This window comes from Tursiops truncatus, chromosome 14 (assembly GCF_011762595.2).
Source record: "Tursiops truncatus isolate mTurTru1 chromosome 14, mTurTru1.mat.Y, whole genome shotgun sequence".
Lineage (NCBI taxonomy): Eukaryota > Metazoa > Chordata > Mammalia > Artiodactyla > Delphinidae > Tursiops > Tursiops truncatus.
Genome location: NC_047047.1, coordinates 37986840 through 38007220, shown reverse-complemented (window position 1 = coordinate 38007220; position 20381 = coordinate 37986840). Strand labels below are relative to the sequence as shown.

General features: G+C 37.8%; 1 protein-coding gene and 1 non-coding gene across 7 annotated transcripts in view; both read left to right on the top strand.

The window, feature by feature from the left end:
* The window catches only part of SANBR (SANT and BTB domain regulator of CSR), a 69973-nt gene extending 60711 nt beyond the window's left edge, over positions 1–9262 (top strand). For 4 of the 6 annotated variants that reach the window (XM_019943360.3, XM_033838483.2, XM_073791354.1 and 1 more), the window contains 2 exons: positions 1502–1593; positions 2478–4400. In XM_019943360.3, coding sequence (XP_019798919.1) covers positions 1502–1593; positions 2478–2514 — 129 coding nt within the window. In that variant the 3' untranslated portion in view covers positions 2515–4400. Of the gene's footprint in view, positions 1–1501; positions 1594–2477; positions 4402–8432 lie in introns of those variants that run through there. The other 2 variants (XR_012325689.1, XM_033838484.2) reach the window with 2 other exon arrangements.
* An 8264-nt stretch (positions 9263–17526) lies between these two features.
* LOC117307997 (U6 spliceosomal RNA) lies at positions 17527–17631 on the top strand. The gene has a single exon (XR_004521938.1). It is a non-coding gene; the product is annotated as a U6 spliceosomal RNA (small nuclear RNA).
* Positions 17632–20381: the final 2750 nt, after the last annotated feature.

Genomic DNA, 20381 nt, shown 5'->3' with positions numbered 1-20381 from the left:
ATCACAAGAAATACCTTACTCTTACTGAATTACATGTTAGTCATAACATTATGTATCATCATTAGTACCAGTATTATGTATTCACAGTAACACTTGCCTCTAATTCTTTTATTTAAAAATTTACTTCCCTACAAGAACAAAACACAGGAAAAAAAATCTTTATCACCATGGGTTAGGCAAATATTTCTTAGCTACCACACCAAAAGCATTATCCATAAAAGAAAAAAATTGGCACATTGGACTTCATCAAAATTTAAAACTTCTTTTTGAAAGGCATTATTAAGAGAATGAAAAGACAAGCCATAAACTATGAGAATGTATGTGTAAAATATTTATCTGGTAAAGGATTTATATCCAAAATATATAAAGAATTCTCAAAACTCAATAATAAAATAAACAACCCAATGACAATAAGTGGGCAAAAGATTAATCATACACTTCAGAAAGAAGGGATACAGGTGGCAAATAAGCACAGGAAAAGATGCAACTTCATTAGTCATTAGGGAAATGTAAATTAACACCTCAGCAAGATAGCACTATACCCCCACTAGAATGTCTAAAAAAGTTTGGTTTTTTTTTTTTTTTTTTTTTTGGCTGCACTGGGTCTTCGTTGCTGCGCGCAGGCTTTGTCTATTTGTGTCGAGTGGGGGCTCTTCTTTGCAGTGGCTTCTCTTGTCTGGAGCACAGGCTGTAGGTGTGCGGGCTTCAGTAGTTGTGGCTTGAGGGCTCTAGAGCACAGGCAAGCTCAGTATTTGTGGCACACGGGCTTAGTTGCTCTGTGGCTAAAAAAGTTTTTTAAATATGCTGGCAAGACTATAGATCAACTGGAACTCTTGTATATAGCTAGTAAGGATGCAAAAGGGAATGCCTACTTGGGCATTAAGCATTATAGCATTAAGTGTTTACTCACCATACAGATCATTTCACACATATCTTTACAGTGGCTTTATTTAGAATTGCCAAGAGCTAAAAACAACCCAAATGTCCTTTACATGATAAATGAGTAAGACTGTAGAACAGATAAAAAGAATGAGCTATTGATACATGCTGCAACATAGATGAATATCCTACACGTTATGCTAAGCAAAAGGAGCCAGATTCAGAAGGCTACAGACTGTATGATTCTATTTATATAATGTTCTGGTAAATGCAAAAGTATAGGGACATAAAACAAGTCAGTGGTTGCCAGGAATTGGTAGTGTCAAATCGTTGGACTTTTTAAAAGGGGCACAAGGGGATTTTCTTGGGGTATTTGAACTGTTTTATGTCTCCATTATGAGTGGTTACACAACTGTATGCATTTGTCAAAACTCAGAACAGTACACTAAAATGGGTGAATTTTACTTATATAAAATTGTAACTCAGAGCCTGAATTTAAAAAATTAAAAAAAAAATCAAAATAAAATTACTTCTAAGTTAAAAAGTAATGCCATTTCAATAAAGCAGAGCTTCTATTGGTTCCTTAAAGATAATAACTTAATTTTTCTCCTTTACTGTGCAGTTTGCAGGAGGTATTTATTCCAGGCTCGAAGCACAAATCAAGGCCTCAGTGCCAGTCAGTGCACGGCAAAGCAGCTCGGAGAAAAACACAAGGTGAATCCGCATAAATGAATCCAGAATGCCACTAGCTTCAAAGTGATTTTTTTTTTGGAAAAATCATATGAACACTAGAAGCACATAATTTGAGTTTGGTTTTATTTTGTTTCGGGGATTTGATCATCCAGACATTAATCAGAACCAGATTTTAACTTAAAAGTTAAGACTTGAAGAGGTCATGATCACAAAATTTAATGAAAGTATACTTTTTTAAAAGTTTTCTGTTTATTGAGTCAGCTCCGTTCTGAGCCAACTGCTGGTAAAAATGTAAGCTATAGTGTGAATTAGCAGGATTTTTATACTATTTGTAGATAATATATTACTACTTTATATAAATCATTGAAACCTTTCTTGTTTCTTGTTCTATCTCTCTTAATAAAGTCTAATTTGTATGTTCTGTGTCATTTTACAGCACAGATTTTCTTTGAAAGATTAACAGTTACTGAGATTTGATTATTAATACTACAGATCCAAATGCCTTATCTGCAATTCTGAAATCCAGAAAGCTCAGAAAGCCAAAAGCTTTTTGCATACATTTGTGGCAACTCAAGCCTGACCTGAGCTACTGTGGTACTATTTATAGTTTTTATTTATCCCACTTAATGTAAATGCTCATTTGTTTCACTGAAGAAGTATTAATGTGTTTGGTTGTGGGGCACTGCTCCAGATTCATAATATACAATATATGTACATATTATTTCCCCGAAATTAAAAAAATATCTGAATTCCAAAATACATCTCCAAGAATTTTTGAAAATGGATTATGGAACTACATGAAGTTTCATTAAACTTTGACACTGTCAAGCAAACATGACCTAAAGCAGTGGCAACTTACTGTTTTAGAAGCACCTCTGACCTTCTTTTCTGTTTAAAAAATCTAGGTCTAAAAGTCGTTTTGGTCAAGGTCGGCTTGCGTAAAGCACCTTAAAATATAAGAAGAGAGAAGACTCACCTCTGGACATCTGAAATTGCTCATCACTTCTTGAAGGTCTTCAGAACGATGACTTCTAAATGTTTTAAGTTATTTATTAATTATTCTTGCAAGCCACATAAATCGTAGTGCTAAGAGAAATATATAGTTAGGTCTTATGAAATCTAATTGTAAATATGAAACTTTTTAAATCTAATTTTCCTTTGGTGTGATGCTAGGCTATGTAGAAAATTAGTATTTTACAAATTTGCATAGTTAAGGCTCCTAGTATTTGTTATCCTTTATTTATTTGAAAGAGAAGAGGTCTAAACTGTCAAGTAGCTAAGAGTTTTTTAAGACCTTAAAAATTAGGGGAACACAGCTAGTAGTGGTATGGTACATGTGCACTAATTATAGTATGTCTTTTGGGCTGTAAATCTTGGGATAGCACTGAGAACTGCAATTTGTGTGATGAAATTTCCAGTGATGCTAATTTTAAGTTTGCATGATTATTAAGGAGTTACAGATCTCAAGACTGCATTAAATAAATTTTCAAGATGAAGTAGTTCTTGTGTTGGGCAGAAGCCTTAATTTTTTTCAGCATTATTCCATAGAAAGCACAATGTTAATCCAACTCTTTTTTTTTTTTAGTTGTGTTTTTTTGTTGTTGGTTTGGTTTTTTTTAGTTTTTAGTACTTATTGGTCATCTGAGCTGGAATTACTGATTATTACCTCTTTCTTCTGTGAAGCTAGTGCCATTCTGAATTTGTTAAAATAACCATTGATAATTTTAAGGCTAGTAAATCATTTCAGTTGTATGAGACACCCACTGTACAGTTCTCAGGGCACTAAAACTCAACCATATTTCTATAGCCATTCGAATAGCCCCTTAAAACAGTTATAATTAGTTATTACTTTAGAGATGTCTAGAAGGAAAGATTCCCAAATACATTTGATGGATGAAAAATTGCATATATGTAAGAAAAATAAAAATCAAATTCTATTCTATAGATCATGTTTTAATTTTCTAACCAAGCAGAAAGAGTGCTCAGGGAAAATTTGTTCCAAACCATAAGCATATAAAAATTATGCGTTTGGAAATTACTTGTATGTAGGTCTCTGAAAAACTTTAAGATGCACTGTTTCTATTTTTAGTCTTCCTTTGCCTTATAATTGAAATTTCTTCAGATTAGAGAACAGACTTTAATAGTGTATGACAGAACAGCAATTTCTGTTGAAATGTCCAAGTGTTACACTCAGTTTAGACGTACAGAAATCATTATTTTTAATGAGTGTTTTAGTTGGTAAATGAAGCTAGATTTTATTTGATGTTATATGTATGGCTTTGCCAAGATTTTTGAACTTCTCTTTGGAAATTTTGTTGCAGTCGATATATTTTTCAATTGTTTGATATTTTTGAAACAGATTATAAAATTTTTATTTTCAGAAGAAAATGTTTTATACTACATGATCTGTACGCCCTGTTAAATACCAGCGTCTTGTTTAGTTTACTCTGATCAAAAGGATTTAGGTTTGTACATGTTCTACAGTGCTGTGACGGTCACAATTAAAAGAGGAAAATATGCTCATTTGATTTTTAACTGATGGTAGCAAGGCAAATTACTTCTCCCCTGGGGGGACTGTACCGCTGAATTTTTACAAACAGTATTTATCAGAATTTGATTTTCTTCAGAATGTGCTTTTAATTTTGTGGATGTCTGTAATTCATAGCACAGGTACCACAAACATTTTAATCAAACTCGTAATAGCATTTGTTTTGCCAAATACTTTGAGGTTTTATCTTCCATTAATTCTGAATTCACATTTATTTAATTGAAATAAACATTAATGACAAAAGTTGTCTGCAAAGTCCCCTGATCTGAATCATTCCATCTTCTCAAAAATGTTCGGATGGGCTCTAGATCACAGGTTTTCATGGAAGAGGTGAACTTTGTAAATTTTAAGGTTGTTTTAAATGAGATTATCCTGGTAAAGATTCAGCAAAACGTTTAAGGGTAAAATACTTCAGAAAAGATAATTTGGTAACAGTGCTGATTCCATACTGTTGGACCATTTTGCTATTGTCCTTCTTCAGAACACTCAGCCAGGTATTGTGAGATATGCTAAGTGCTTTGGAAGCAGAGGCTGAAGCCCTATCATGCTAATCTGCCAAAGGCAAATCTTAGTATAAAAACAAACAAACAAGCAAAAACCCTTTTATCTCCAGTACCTCGAATTAATTCTTCAACCCTCAACTGTTCCTTAAAGAACTATTATGAACCTCACCTTTTCACGTGGCTCAGTTAAAAGGCACTGGGGATACCTAGCCATAAATTGTAGTGCCAAGAGAAATATATAGTTAGGTCTTATGAAATCTAATTGTAAATATTAAACTTCTTAAATCTAATTTTCCTTTGGTGTAATGCTAGGCTCTGTAGAAAATTAGTATTTACAAATTTGCATAGTTAAGTCTCCTAGTATTTGTTATCCTTTATTTATTTGAAAGAGAAGAGGTCTAAACTCTCAAGTAGCTAAGAGTTTTTTTAAGACCTTAAAAATTAGGGGAACACAGCTGGTAGTGGTATGGTACATGTGCACTAATTATAGTATGTCTTTTGGGCTGTAAATCTTGGGATAGCACTGAGAACTATAGCCAGTCCAATTCTTTTTTAAATTTTATTTATTTATTTACTTTTGGCTGCATTGGATCTTCGTTGCTGCACGCGGGCTTTCTCTAGTTGTGGCAAGTGGGGGTTACTCTTCGTTGCGGTGCAGTGGCTTCTCTTTGTTGTGGAGCACAAGCTCTAGGCGCGCAGGCTCAGTATTTGTGGCTCACGGGCTCAGCAGTTGTGACGTGTGGACTCTAGAGCTCAGGCTCAGTATTTGTGGCACATGGGCTTAGTTGCTTCACAGCATGTGGGATCTTCCCTGACCAGGGCTCGAACCTGTGTCCTCTACATTGTCAGGTGGATTCTTAACCACTGCGCCACCAGGGAAGTCCTTAGCCAGTCCAATTCTAATTGGCTAATCTCTCATTTAAAGCTGATCTATTGGGGAGGATGATATGGGGATAATATTATTTCCACTTTTATAGGACTGTTGCGGGGGCGGGGTAAATGATTTAGAGATCTAAAACAATTAGCACAGTATTTTCTGGCTAATCATAAGGCCTCCAGAAATGTTAACTATTATTATTGTTGCACTGTGGGATCTTAGTTCCCTGACCAGTGATTAAACCCGGGCCCTTCGCAGTGAGAGTGTGGAGTCCTAACCACTGAACCACCAGGGAATTCGCTGTTATTTTAATATTTGGGAAGTGCCCTTAAAAGTCTTTAAGATGGGAGATTGATATCCCTCTTCCTATAACTTGAGTTGCTAAGACTGATGTGTGTTTGTTTAATGCAAGAAAGAAAAGAGGCACATAATAGTTCAGTGGTTGCTGTGGCATCATTTGTTACTTTGTTATACTAAACCTCTTGCCTCATTTAAGCAGTGTAAGCAGGATTTGTAGGAAGAGGTAGGAAAACTGTTTCCTGCTGTGTGGTGGTGAGTGACCTGTGCTGTCTTCAAAGAGGTACTGAAGGAGAGAGTGAGGCTGCAGCATGGTCTTATAGCAGCTCTCCTTCCAAGATTATCTTTCCTTGAGAAAACGTAGCTAGTTTTGCTTTTACTACTTGTCTATGACAAGAGTAGTTATCAAACTGTAGAAGAGTGGTTGCTAAATTAGTAGCTGCTGAGAATGATGCTAGCTCCCTTAAGGTGCCTTATCTCCTTCAGTCTCACAATAAACCCCCAAATCGGGTATTATCCCCATTTTATAGGTGGAGAAGAAAGTTCAGGGAGCTAAAGTAATCCGCACACTGGGATTGAAGTCTATATGTTTTGGTTTTTTGGCCCCTAGGCATGTGGGATCCCGACCAGGGATTGAACCCGCACCCCCTGCACTGGAAGGCAAAGTCTTAACCACTGGACCACCAGGGAAACCCCTTCTTTCTTTCTTTTTTGTCTATTGGTTTGCAATTTGTCTTCCATGCCAGAAAATGAAATGCATCCAAATAGGAAAAGAAGTAGGGCTTCCCTGGTGGCACAGTGGTTAAGAATCCACCTGCCAATTCAGGGGACACGGGTTCAAGCCCTGGTCCGGGAAGATCCCACATGCCGCGGAGTAACTAAGCCTGTGTGCCACAACGACTGAGCCTGCGCTCTAGAGCCCGCGAGCCACAACTACTGAAGCCTGTGCGCCTAGAGCCCATGCTCCGCAACAAGAGAAGCCACTGCAATGAGAAGCCCATGCACCGCAACAAAGAGTAGCCCCACTCACCGCAACTAGAGAAAGCCCGCGCGCAGCAACAAAGACCCAATGCAGCCAAAAGTAAATAAATAAAATAAATTAAAAAAAAAAAGTAAAACCATATCTATTCACAGATGACATGATCTTATATATAGAAAATCCCAAGAAATCCACTAAAAAACTATTAGAACATATAATTAAGTTCAAGATTTCAGGATATACAATCAATATACAAAAATCAATTTATTTCTATATACTAGCAATGAAAAATATGACTATGAAATTTTTAAAAATTCCCTTTACAATAGCATCAAAAAGAATAAAATACTTAAGAATAAATTTCACAAAAGAAGTGTAAAATGTATACTCTGAAAACTACAAGATATCATTGAAAGAAATTAAAGAAGATCTAAATAAATGGGAAGATTATCCCATGTTCATGGATCAGAACACTTAATATTGTTAAGATGGTAATACCCCTCAACTTGATCTACAGATTCACCACAGTTCCTGTCAGATTTCCAGCTGGCTTCATTGTAGAAACTGACAAACCAATCCTAAAATTCATATGGAAACTCAAGGGACCCAGAACTGCCAAAACAATTTTGAAAAAGAACAAAGGGTTCACTCTTTCTGATTTCAGCTCTTACTACAAAGGTGCAGTAATCAAGGCAGTGTAGTACTAGCATATGGACAGACATACAGATCAATGAAACAGAATTGAGAGTCCAGAAACAAACCCATCTATTTATGGCCAACTGATTTTCAACAATAGTGCCAAGACCATTCAATGGGGAAAGAATAGTCTTTTCTACAAATGGTGCTGGGAAAATGATAGCTTCCTGCAAAGGAGTGAAGTTAGACCCCATCTCACACTATATACAAAAAAATTGATTCAAAATGGATCTAAGACCTAATTGTAAAAGCAAACTGTAAAACTCTTCGAGGAAAACACAGGGGTAAATCTTTACAACCTTGGATTTAGCAATGGATACTTAGATAAGACACTAAAAGCACAAGCAACAAAAGGAAAGATAGATAAATTGGACTTTACCAAGATTAAAAACATTTGTGTTTCAGTGGGCACAATCAAGAAAGTGAAAAGACAGCCTATAGAATGGGAGAAAATATTTACAAATCACATATCTGATAAGGGACTTATATCCAGAATTTATAAAGAACTCTTACAACTCAAAATTGAAAAAAGACAACCCAGTTTTTTAAATGGTAAAGGATTTGAATAGACATTTCTCCAAAGAAGATGGCCATTTGGCCAAAACCACTTGAAAAGATGCTCAACATCATTAGCCATGAGGGAAATGCAAATGAAAACTACGAGTTACCACTTCATACCCAGTAGAATAGCTATCACCAAAAAGCCACCTAATAATGTGGCCAGGAATGTGGCAAAATTGGAATCCTCACGAACTCCTGGTGAGAATGTAAAATGGAGCAGCTATTTTGCACTTTGCAAAGCAGTCTGGAAGTTCCTCAAAAGAAATTAAACATAGAGTTACCATTTACCTACCAGTTTACCCTAACAGGTATATCATTTTCTATTTAGTCTCTTCTTGTGTTTACCTATATGCACATATCCATGCACAGAACAGTATTATCTGCTTTTTTTTTTTCCAGATGGAGAAACTGAGTCCCAGACATGGCAACTTGTCTAAGAGAAACAGAAAAGAATGACCTGAGCAATGTGCCCTTGATGACGGTATTGCTATGTTAAACAAGTTAACACATGCATGTAAAGCAATTAGAACAGTGCCTGACATATGTAAGTGCTCAAAAAATGTAAAATATTATTAGACCATTATTATTTAGAAGTAACTATGTTGTGCTCATTCCCACTTTTGGCCTTGCCTCATGCTGTTCTCCCATCTAGATTGCTCTCTTGCTTTGCTACCTATTGAAGTTTTCCCCTTGCTCCAGGTCCCTGCTCAAATCTCACCTTCTCCATGAATCTGCTGACCTCTCTCTTCTCTGAATCGTGTTGCATTCACAACGTTTCCACAGTTTAGCAGTCAGATGTTCTCAGTGCTTTTGTTGTTGTTATTGACCTTGACTCCCCAACCAACTCTTATGCTGTATTAGTAAAATTATATACGAAACAAACAACAGTGTTCACATTTGTTAATTTTGAGTGGTAGGTTGTTGAGACTATGCTTGTCTGTAGTTAATATATTTTCCCAAATTAAAGAAAAAAATTGAGGACTTCCCTGGTGGTCCAGTGGTTAAGACTTCGCCTTCCAATGCAGGGGGTAGGGTTCGATCTCTGGTCAGGGAGGTAAGATCCCACATGCCTCACGGCCAAAAACCAAAACATAAAACAGAAGCAATATTGTAACAAATTCAAGAAAGACTTTAAAAATGGTCCACATCAAAAAATCTTTAAAAAAAAAAAAATTTGAGCCAACCAGAAGCTATTGACCATTGAAATTATGAGACTCTCAGAGACTTCCCTAGCGGTCCAGTGGTTTAAGACTCCACGCTTCCACTGCAGCAGGCAGGGGTTTGATTCCTGGTCGGGGAACTAAGATCCCACGTGCCAGTGAGAATTTCAAAAAAAATTAAGAAAAAGTGAAACTTCAGCAAGAAACGTGGGCAACTGTCAGAATTATTTTACATCAAGAACAAATACTTGCGGGGGGATTTCTAAAGTGCATTTTTCATTTCTAATGTTAAGTAGTCATATACTCAGGGAAGAAACATGACTTTTTCCCAGTAAATGATGTGCAATAGCTGAATATTTGTTAAATGACATCTACCTTTGTCCAACAAATCAGTGTAAGTCTCTCTGACAGTGGTTCTGGAGTGGGCCTAGGTTAGTATTTTTTTAAAGGTCACCAGGTGACTCTATTGCAGACACGTTGAGAACCATACTGCTATGTGACATGATATCTTTAAATGACTAATACTGTAAACCTCAGTCAGAGTTGTGTTCAGGAGCATAAAAAGAAATCAGGAAAGCATAGATTCTGACATCAGAGTGCTGCCACAAGGTGGCACTAAAAGCTCAAGGAAACCATAGTTTAAATTAAATCACATTAAGCTTCATGCTTGCTTAGTCTTCCTTACCAAGTGTGCATACGCATATTGTTTGTAGAAGGAAACAGAATATTGGGGAGAGAGCTGATAAGAGGAATTTTAGCTAATAAGGAATCCTAGAAGGCAAATGAGAAAAAGGTAGAAAAGCAGAAAAACAAAACGAGATACACCACTTAAAAGATCAAGCTTAAATGACGCCCTTCTTCAATGCCAGAATTTTCTGTTCTCATAGCCATGCTTCTGTATGTTTATTCTAAAGGTTTTATATGCATTTAGAAGTTTCTAATAGTTCTGAAAAATTGAGAGGAAAAATGTTTAAAAAATCAAAATAAGTGATGGGAAATGAATTAATGCAAATTCTTAAATATAGAATAATGAACTGTTTCTCCTTTTAATAAATATATTAACTTAGCATAATTATGTCTTCTAAATGAGTAAGTTGAGGTCCAAAATATCTAGCCTGCGAAACTCTGCACTGTCCTCGCTGCAGTTATCTGAAGACTTGCCACCCTGTTCCTCCTAGCCAGCTGGGCAGAGACACAAAGACACAGAGGAGCATTAGACAGGTTTACACCAATATGTTAATAGAGGTCATTTCAGGGATGGAGCAGGTAAGGCAGAATTATAGATGCTCTTTCTTTTCATTGTTGTTTGCCTATGTTTTCTTTTTAATTATTAAATATTTCAACTAGACAGAAAAGTACAGAGGATAATACAACAAACATTCAGGTACCTACCACCCAGCATTTTAACATAATAATATGATATATATTTTTTTTTTAAGAAATTGAAGCATTTCAAATACCCTCATCCTATATAGATGACACTGCTTCTAGCTCTTCCTTTCCCAGAAGTAAACACTTCTCTGAAATTTGATGTTTATTATGCCCATGCATGTTGTGATACTTTTACTACATATACTATGTATCCATAACATAATATACTATTTAAACTTTATATAGTGAACTTATCTCCTTATATGATTTTTTATACTCTAAATTATGGTTTTGAGATTTATACATTTTGAGACAGATAGCTTCTGTTTATTTATTTTAGCTACTCTATAGTCATCTATTCTATGAATCTACAAAAATGTATATATCTATTTCCTGTCAGTGGGCATTGAGTTTATTTTCAGTTTTTCTCTTAAAATAATGCTACAATAAAAACTTTCCATCATTATCCTTGTGCATATATGAGTTGCACAAATTGACTAAAAGTTTCTAAACTTTTCTCCAGAGTTGCTGTACCAGCTTGGCCTCCTGTTAGCAGTATGTGAGAGTCCCTGTTGTTCAGCTTCCTCACCAACAATGAAGGTTGTATCATCAGGATGACTAAATTAAGCCACAATAACCAAGAACCACCAGTGACTTAATTCAAAGGTTTGTTTCTTGCTGCAAGTGCAGTGCAGGTAAACAGTGAAGGGCCGTTTGTCACAGTCACTCAGGGACCTGGGCTGAGAGGATCCATCCTGACACATGCTTCTGAGAGGCAGGGAGAAAGAACTAAAGGGCTCACACTCTGGCTGTGAAAGTTTCTGCACAGAAGTGACGGACATCACTTCTGCTCACATTTAATTGGCCAAAACAAGACGTGATCACCTCAAAGCATCCCCATTCCTACCTTTAGGGTCTGAATGTTTGTGAATGGTTACCAAGGTACTGATAGACTTTAATTTTTATTAGTCTAATGAGTATGAAATGGTGACTTGTTATTTTTATTTATATGCTCCTGATTATTACTGAGGTTGAGCATATATTCAGGTGTTTATTGCCCAAGTGTGTTTAGTCCTTTAAAAATTGCCTGTTGATATCCTTTGCCCATTTTTCTATTGGGTTTTAAAAATCTAATTTTGTAGGATATGTTTATAATCTGGCTACTAATCCTTTATTGATTCTATGCACTATAAATGTCTTCTTCCAGACTGTGGCATTTGCTTTCCACTTTGTTTAAGGTGCCTTTGTTCGTGGAATTTAACTTTAATGTAGTCATATATGACAGTTTTTTCCCTTATGGTTAGTACTTTCTGAGTCTCATTTAAGAAATCCTTTCTTATTCAAATATTTACACCAATATTTACTTTCAAAAGTTTTAAAGTTTTGGGACTTCCCAGTTGGCACAGTGGTTAGAAATCCGCCTGCCAATGCAGGGGACACAGGTTCAAGCCCTGGTCTGGGAAGATCCTATATGCCGTGGAGCAAGTATGCCCGTGCACCACAACTACTGAGCCTGCGCTCTAGAGCCTGCGAGCCACAACTACTGAGCCCACATGCCACAACTACTGAAGCCCGCACACCTAGAGCCTGTGCTCTGCAACAAGAAAAGCCACTGCAATGAGAAGCCCGTGCACCGCAATGAAGAGTAGCCCCCGCTCACCGCAACTAGAGAAAGCCCGCACGCAGCAATGAAGACCCAACACAGCCAAATTGTACTATAATGTAGCCAAATTGACACATAAAATGATTAAGTGGGGATGAAATAGGAAGCATGAGAGTCAAGAGCTGTTTAGGAAATAAAATCAACAAAACTTGGAAATTGAGTTATGAAATGGTAGGACAGGGGTGGAAAATTGAGGATAATCTCAAGATTTTTTTCTTGGAAGAGCCACTGGCTGAAATGAGAAATTAAAATAGAAGAGCAGACTTGGATTGGGGCATCTGGGAGAATTGTGCTCAGCTTCTTGTCATCCACACTGAAACAAACATTCTAGGAGAGAGCCCCACCCAGGAGTTGTCAACTACCTAGAAGTCAATTCATTGTATACAGAAGAACTCAGCTAAACCACTGAGAAGCCACTGTGTCTAGAAAAGTGCCGTTATACATTTTGAATATAAATAGATCAGTAAACTTTCAGCATATAAACTAAGGTTTAAAAAAGAAGTACATATATAAAAATGACAAGAGATTCTCCTCATTGTTTGGGAAGGAGACGAGAAACAAATAATTGCAAAGTTGTTTTTCCCTAAACTGCATACACTTCACTTTAGGCTGTAATGATTATATGACCTATGTATTGCATTATTGTGTCTTTGTCAAACAACAAAAACTTGAACTTAGCCCTTTTTTACTGCAGAAAGTGTCCTTTTAGTGACTTTTAAAAATTGAGTGGCGGGCTTCCCTGGTGGCTCAGTGGTTGAGAGTCCGCCTGCCGATGCAGGGGACACGGGTTCGTGCCTCAGTCCGGGAAGATCCCACATGCCGCAGAGCGGCTAGGCCCGTGAGCCATGGCCGCTGAGCCTGCGCGTCCGGAGCCCGTGCGCCGCAACGGGAGAGGCCACAACAGTGAGAGGCCTGCGTACCGCAAAAAAAAAAAAAAAAAAATTGAGTGGCATTTTATAATGAACTTAACAATGTAAAAATGGGATTTGGTTCCCAAGCTATTTTTGTACTTTGCCCTCAAATAACTGACTAGGAAAAACTTAAACTGACTAAAAAGGAACTAGAAGAGTCTTCCACTACCTTAGCTAGGAGTGGACTACAAAAGTTTTTTCTCAAGGTACAGTGCACAGTTGTTCAGAGTAAAGCACATAGAGCCCTTAGCATTCAATGCATTTTCTTTATATCTCTAAAGTTCTTTAAATATTTAACCATGTATATCAGGAAAAGGACAATTGGAGAGTAGAAGTTCAATTGCAGGCTTTTTGTATCAATGACATGTACATAAAAGCTTCAAAGATGACCCAGACAGATCTCTGCGTGAGCTGTGTATATATGATAGTGCTACCATATTTCTCATATTTAATGATATTCTACTTTTGGAATTTTAGTGTATGTATACAAAAATGGGTTTAATAACTCAACCATGGTTCTGATTTGTCATATATTAATAATTTCTTAAAATTCTTGTATGTGCTTTTTACAATAAAAAGTAAAAGTAAGTGATGCCAAAAAAAAAATCAAGAATAAAAAAACAAGGTGTATCTATAGCGTAGTGAAATTCACAATGCCACAGATAAAGAGAAGACTCTAAAACCTTCCACAGAGGGAAAAAAAACCAAGCCATAGTCAAATTACAGGGAGTTGAGATGACGTTGTATTCTTAAGAGCAACATGGGAAAGTAGAGGACAATGGAGCAAGGCAAAGAAGACAATAGAAAATGCTTTGAATCTTCAATTCTGTGCCTAAACTATCAGGTATGAGAGCAGAGTGGAGAGACTTTTAGTTAATCAATGACTCAGGAAGTTTACCTTCCATACGTACTTTCTCAGGAGTTTATTTGTGTATGTAATACACCAGCAAAAGGAAAAGAAGGTGTGGTTACCCAAAAAACAAGGGACCCAACAGAGGAGAGACACAAAGAGGACCTTCTTTCAGTCATGCACTGGAACCAGAGAAGAAAGTACAATCAGAGAAAAGTCTTTGGCTCTTCAGTGAACGGTATTTACACAATCATAGTAATGTAAACATTGTTTTTTGGTTTTCCACTTTTAGAATCAACATATGTGAGAAGGGGGCAGGGTCGTCCCTACAATCCCTTTGTTCATCTCTCACCCTTCTTTCCTACTCCATTCAAGCTATACCTTGGTCTCTACTGGGCCACACAGACGGTGATCAGATGAAGATGTGAATCCATCTCAGTGACTGCTGAGGGTGAGAGGAAGCCAGTGACTAGATAAGTGAATTATGTGTCCAGGGAAGCCAGCAGTGGGATGGATGTGATTCAAAGGAGTGAGGGGACTGTGAGTGGAGGTTTGAACTGGTTATAATTGGATTTATAAAAATCAAATCCCTGAATGTGGTGAAATAAATTCATTAATCCACTAAATATAACATATATTCTTTTAACTTTCCTATACACTGGAAAACAGAGCTATCTAAAGAAATCTTTAAATATTATTCAATCAAATTAAGGAGTGTTATGTGGAAGATAATGTTGGTTGCTTACCCAGCAGCCATTCCATTCTTTCTTTGCTAATAGAATTCCAATTCTGTTCAGGTATTAAGTGGTAAAATGCTTGTAAAGGAAGCTGACCCTTTACTAGCCCCAGAAGATGAATTTTGATTAGTCCAGCCTAGTAATGGTGATTCAAATTCCCTTGCCAGTGGTTCATTTAAGGAGAAGCATGTGATTATGGATAATGGGAGGTGAGGGAAAGTCTGTTGTAGCGCTTCTGGGAAAATTTCCCTGATGTTTAAAAATAGGCACGAGTAAGGGATGTACTCTTCTTCCCTTTCAGGCCTTTGGATATTGTATTGTCAGAACATTAAGCTTGGGGTTGCTGAAACCGTATTGCAGTCATGAGGAGAGCCAAGAGAGGAGGACAAAGCTGCTATGCTGAGAGACGAAAGAGGGGAACAATTTAATGAAAATCTGGGGCTGGCGATTAACACTTTGGCTAAACTACCTCAGAACATTTTGTGAGAACATGCTTTTTTTTTTTTATTGTTTTAGACAGTTGAGTTAGATTTCCTGTTACTTGCAAGCAAATGCATCCTAACAGAGCCTAAAGAATTCTAGGGGGGAGAAAAAAAAGAGTTCTAAGGACTTCTGGCCAAGATAGTAAATATATTTTTTAAAAGTGATTTCTGGCTTCCCTGATGGCGCAGTGGTTAAGAATCTGCCTGCCAGTGCAGGGGACACAGGTTCATGCCCTGGTCTGGGAAGATCCCACATGCCGCAGAGCAACTAAGCCCGTGCACCACAGCTACTGAGCCTGTGCTCTAGAGCCCGCGAGCCACCACTACTGAGCCCATGTGCCACAACTACTGAACCCCATGCGCCTAGAGCCCGTGCTCGGCCATAAGAGAAGACACCACAATGAGAAGCCCGTGCACCATAAAGAAGAGTAACCCCCACTCCCCGCAATTAGAGAAAGCCCGTGAGCAGCGACGAAGACCCAACACAGCCAAAAATAAATAAAATTAATTAATTAATTTTTTTAAAAAAGAAATATAATGAGGCTTAAGGTGATTAAATGCCTGTGGTGACTCTGCTACAATGTACCAGAAATGGGGTTTAAAAAAAAATATATATATCATTGGTTCGATGCTCAAATTATCCCAGACTTGGCCAGTGGGAGCCCCTTCAAGCCAGATCCTGAGTCCTCTTGGCATCTCTCCATCACTTACTTTTTATCACTTCCGTACTTCTCTGCACAATGAGATGTTCCAAGCTCAACTGGTATTTTCCCTGTTCCTCTCTGGAATCAGCTATTTATTCAAGGAACACTGGTTCCTTTTAGTGATGATGTTATTTAGAAACCAACATCTAGGTCCTAGATATACTCTACTAGGATATTTCTGCTTCCAGTCCCACTCTGTGGTCAGACCTAGGAAGTATAAGTATATACCTTCCTTCTATATTTATTTCTATAACTATCCACCTGTATTGTAAACTATTATTTCACATTGATAATTCCAAACCCAGTTCAATAACACGGGATTCATCTAATTTTCTCCCTTTTTGTTTTTGTTTCTTCCTTGTCAGTCAGTGAGAAATCTGGCTACCATTATCTGAAATATATATATATTTTTAAATATTTTATTTTATTCACTTATTTTGGCTGCGCTGGGTCTTAGTTGTGGCACGCCAGATCTTCGCTGTGGTACGCAGGATCTTTTAGTTGCAGCATGCGGACTCTTAGTTGCAGCATGCAGACTCTTAGTTGTGTCATGCAGACTCTTAGTTGTGGCATGTGGGCTCCTTAGTTGTGGCATGTGGGCTTCTTAGTTGTGGCACGTGGGCTTCTTAGTTGCAGCATGTGGACTTCTTAGTTGTGGCACGTGGGCTTCTTAGTTGCGGCATGTGGACTTCTTAGTTGAGGCATGCAGACTCTTAGTTGTGAAATGCCTGCGGGATCTAGTTCCCCCACCAGGGATTGAACCTGGGTCCCCTGCATTGGGAGTGTGGAGTCTTACCTACTGGACTACCAGGGAAGTCCCTGAAATACTTTTTATTATGTGTTGAATCCTCTGTATGAGCCAGTCTCCTGCCCCTGCTGCTGCCACTCTCTCCAATGCTCTCCTCACAATGGGTTGCCATTACCTGCTACCTTAGAGTTATCCCTGTTGCCCTCCTCTGATATCATCCTTATATGGGCCACCATTACGTTCTCACCTGTGAAATCAATCAATTCTGAAAATAAATAGCAGAGGATCCTTTTCTTTGCTAATAAACAAATACAATGTGAAATCAAGAAATTACTCGTTTATTTAACTTTTTAAATTTATTTTATTTATTTTTGGCTGCGTTGGGTCTTCGTTGCTGTATGCGGGCTTTCTCTAGTTGCGGCGACGGGGGGCTACTCTTCGTTGCAGTATGTGGGCTTCTCATTGCAGTGGCGTCTCTTGTTGTGGAGCACGGGCTCTAGGCACGCAGTCTCAGTAGTTGTGGTGCATGCGCTGTAGAGTGCAGGCTCAGTAGTTGTGGCCCATGGGCTCAGTTGCTCTGCGGCATGTGGGATCTTCCTGGACCAGGGGTTGAACCCATGTTCCCTGCATCGGCAGATGGATTCTTAACCACTGTGCCACCAGGGAAGTCCCTTTTTAACTTTTTAATATTTGAATGGTGGTATTCAAAAAAGTATCCAGTCTAAAAGCACTATTTGCTTAAAAAATATATTTAAAATATCTTGAACATGCAATAAAAGGAGTGAATCACAAAAATATTATGCCATGCAAAACCAAAAAACAAACCCAGGTACGAAAGAGGTCTTTACATACTGTGTTTTACATACTGTGTTCACTTTGGCACCATGTATACTAAAACTGGAACTATACAGGAAAGATTAGCATGACCTCTGCACAAAGATGACACAAATTTATGAAGCATTCCGTATTTTTTTGTTATACATATGTTACCATGATAAAAAATAGTAAACTAGAAAGAGTATATACTGTATCATTCCGTTTACATGAAATTCTAGAATAGGAAAAACTGTATCTATAGTAACAAATAGCAGATCAGTGGTTGCCTAGGGCAGGGGAATTCACTGCAGAGAGGCATGAGGGGGAACTATGATGGAAATGGAAATTCCATTTTGGGGTGATGGAAATGGTTTATAACTTGATAATAGTATAAATTTGTCAAAACACTTGAAACTGCATACTTGAAATGCATTTCATTATGTGTAAATCATATTTCAACAAAATTGATTTTTAAGAAAAATATTGAAATTATAGAATTCTAAAGAGCTGGAAAGGATCAAAGTGTCTTCTGCTTTTTCAGATGATAAAAACTGAGCTCTAAAGAGGCTAAAGTCATTAGGCCAACCAGTTGATTGCAAAATTAGGATAGACTTAAGTTTCCAAACTTCAACTAGTTCAGTATCTTTCCATACCTGTCTCTTCTTTCTTGACATGCCATGGTGCCTGACCAGAAAAGTACTCTGCAAAAGATCAAATTTGTGCTTTTCCTTTCTTTCAGATCACAGGCTAGGGTAGAGAATGACAAGCAAAGCCTTACTTAGAAGGAGAGACAAACAGTAGGGAGCTCTGAATGTCCTGGGAGAAGGGCATAGCAAGACTTTCTGTGTCTTGATATAAACAAAATAAACAAGAAACTGCCTCATTTTTTTGGGAAGTGGTGCTTGCTGGAGGGAAAGGGAGAAATGTGGTTCTGGAACCTTGATACCTTGAGTCGTCCTGACCCAGCCCTCCTGTGGCTGTGTGTGAGCTGCTCTGGCTGATTGTTAAGAGTGGGCCCTTGGGGGGCCAAATGTGGAACATCCTTGGCAAACTTAACTTATCTTCCTTCAGAGAGTTCGACCTCATAGCAGGAATATAGACAGGCAAGGGCGTCATCCACAAGCAGTGGACAAGCAGTGCCTTTTGGATCGAGGGGGACCAGTTTCCAAAAGTGACAATGTGAGATAATGAGAAACTATGGCATTAGCCAATTGATCAGACTCCAATTAAGAAGAGAACAGAACCTGCTATAGACTGAATAAGTTATCTCTTGGGATATCTGGGCAATTTATGGGGGAGTGTTCTACAACTGGGACATAATGGGCTTCCTGCTAAAAGGGCTTTTAGGTAATTAAGCAATTGTTAGGAAAAAATAAAAGCATTGCAAATATATGTGTATTTGAGTTTATAGATCAGGTTATACTAATTTTATTGGAAATGTTAATTCATCCAGGCAGCAGTATTTATTGAGCATACACTTACTATGTGTCTACACTGTGCTAAGAACTAGGGATACTGGCTATACTCCTAGAGTTTAGGGGGTATAGATAAGGTGCTTCACAAAATAGACTGCTATGCAGTGGGGAGCATGGGTTCTGATGGGATTCAGAGAATAGACCCCTAATCTACTCTTCAGATGAGGAGAAAGGAGATCAGGAGGTGCCTCTCCAAAGAAAGTAACATTTTAGGCGTAGAGCTGAAGTAGAGGCTATCCACATGAAGGGGATGACATTGCTCTAGGAAGGTGGAGACAGCATAAACAAGGCCCTGGAGATAAGAGGATGTGAATCTTTCAGGATAAAAGGCAAGTGTAATAGTTTGATGTGCCTGGAATAGAGTCAGGGTAGCAGGAAAAGATGTGGGATGAAGCTCTGGAGACATAGGCTTTGATCCTAAGGGCAATGATGAACCACTGAAGGGTGTTAAACAGGGCAGTGGCATGATTAAAATGTCTAGAATATTTTCTCTGGTTACAGTGTAAACAATGGACCAAAGAGAGGCATGATTTACATGATGACCATTAAGAGACTTGTTGGAGTAAGTGAGAATTATGGAGGGAAATAGATTTGAGTAAGGAGATACAAGTTTTCAGGACTTGATTGGGTTTTAGGGATGAGGGAAGAGAAAGAAAAGTACAGAATGATGAACTGTTTCTGATAGACGATACATCTGAGTAATTATAACATCTTTGTGCATATATGTGGAGAAAAATGCCCAAGGCAACCCTTGCTATCCAAACTCGGGAACTTGAGATTCAAGTAATCTTTTGGATAATTTCTTGGCTATCTAAACTCCTGCTATTGGCTAGTATAGCCAGGAACAAATAGATTTGGATAACAAGATTTCTTTGGATTCCCTACCTAAAGCCAGGAACTGAAACTCAGGATTTAGATAGTAGCGTATTTGAAGTATATTTGTTTTTTGGTTTTGTTTTTAGAGAAAGTTTTGTTTTGCTCTGTTCCTTGCCATATAGGTTCAATATTTTAGATAAAAAGAATTCTATATCATGAGATATGAAGTTTATATTTTAATAAGTTGGTATTTAGGAGAGAGCTCCCAAGACATATGGTATTAAATGTATACGTATGACAAAATTAAAGTTTTAAATATGAGTAGCTCTATTTTTTAGTATTTTATTTATTTTTTATTTTTTAAAATTTATTTATTTTTTTAGTTATTTTATTTTTGGCTGCATTGGGTCTTCGTTACTGTGCCTGGGCTTTCTCTAGTTGCAGCGAGTGGGGGCTACTCTCTGTTGTGGTGCTTGGGCTTCTCATTGCAGTGGCTTCTCTTGCTGCAGAGCACGGGCTCTAGGCGCGCAGGCTCAGTAGTTGTGGCTTGCGGGCTCTAAAGCGCAGGCTCAGTAGTTGTGACACACGGGCTTAGTTGCTCCGCGGCATGTGGGA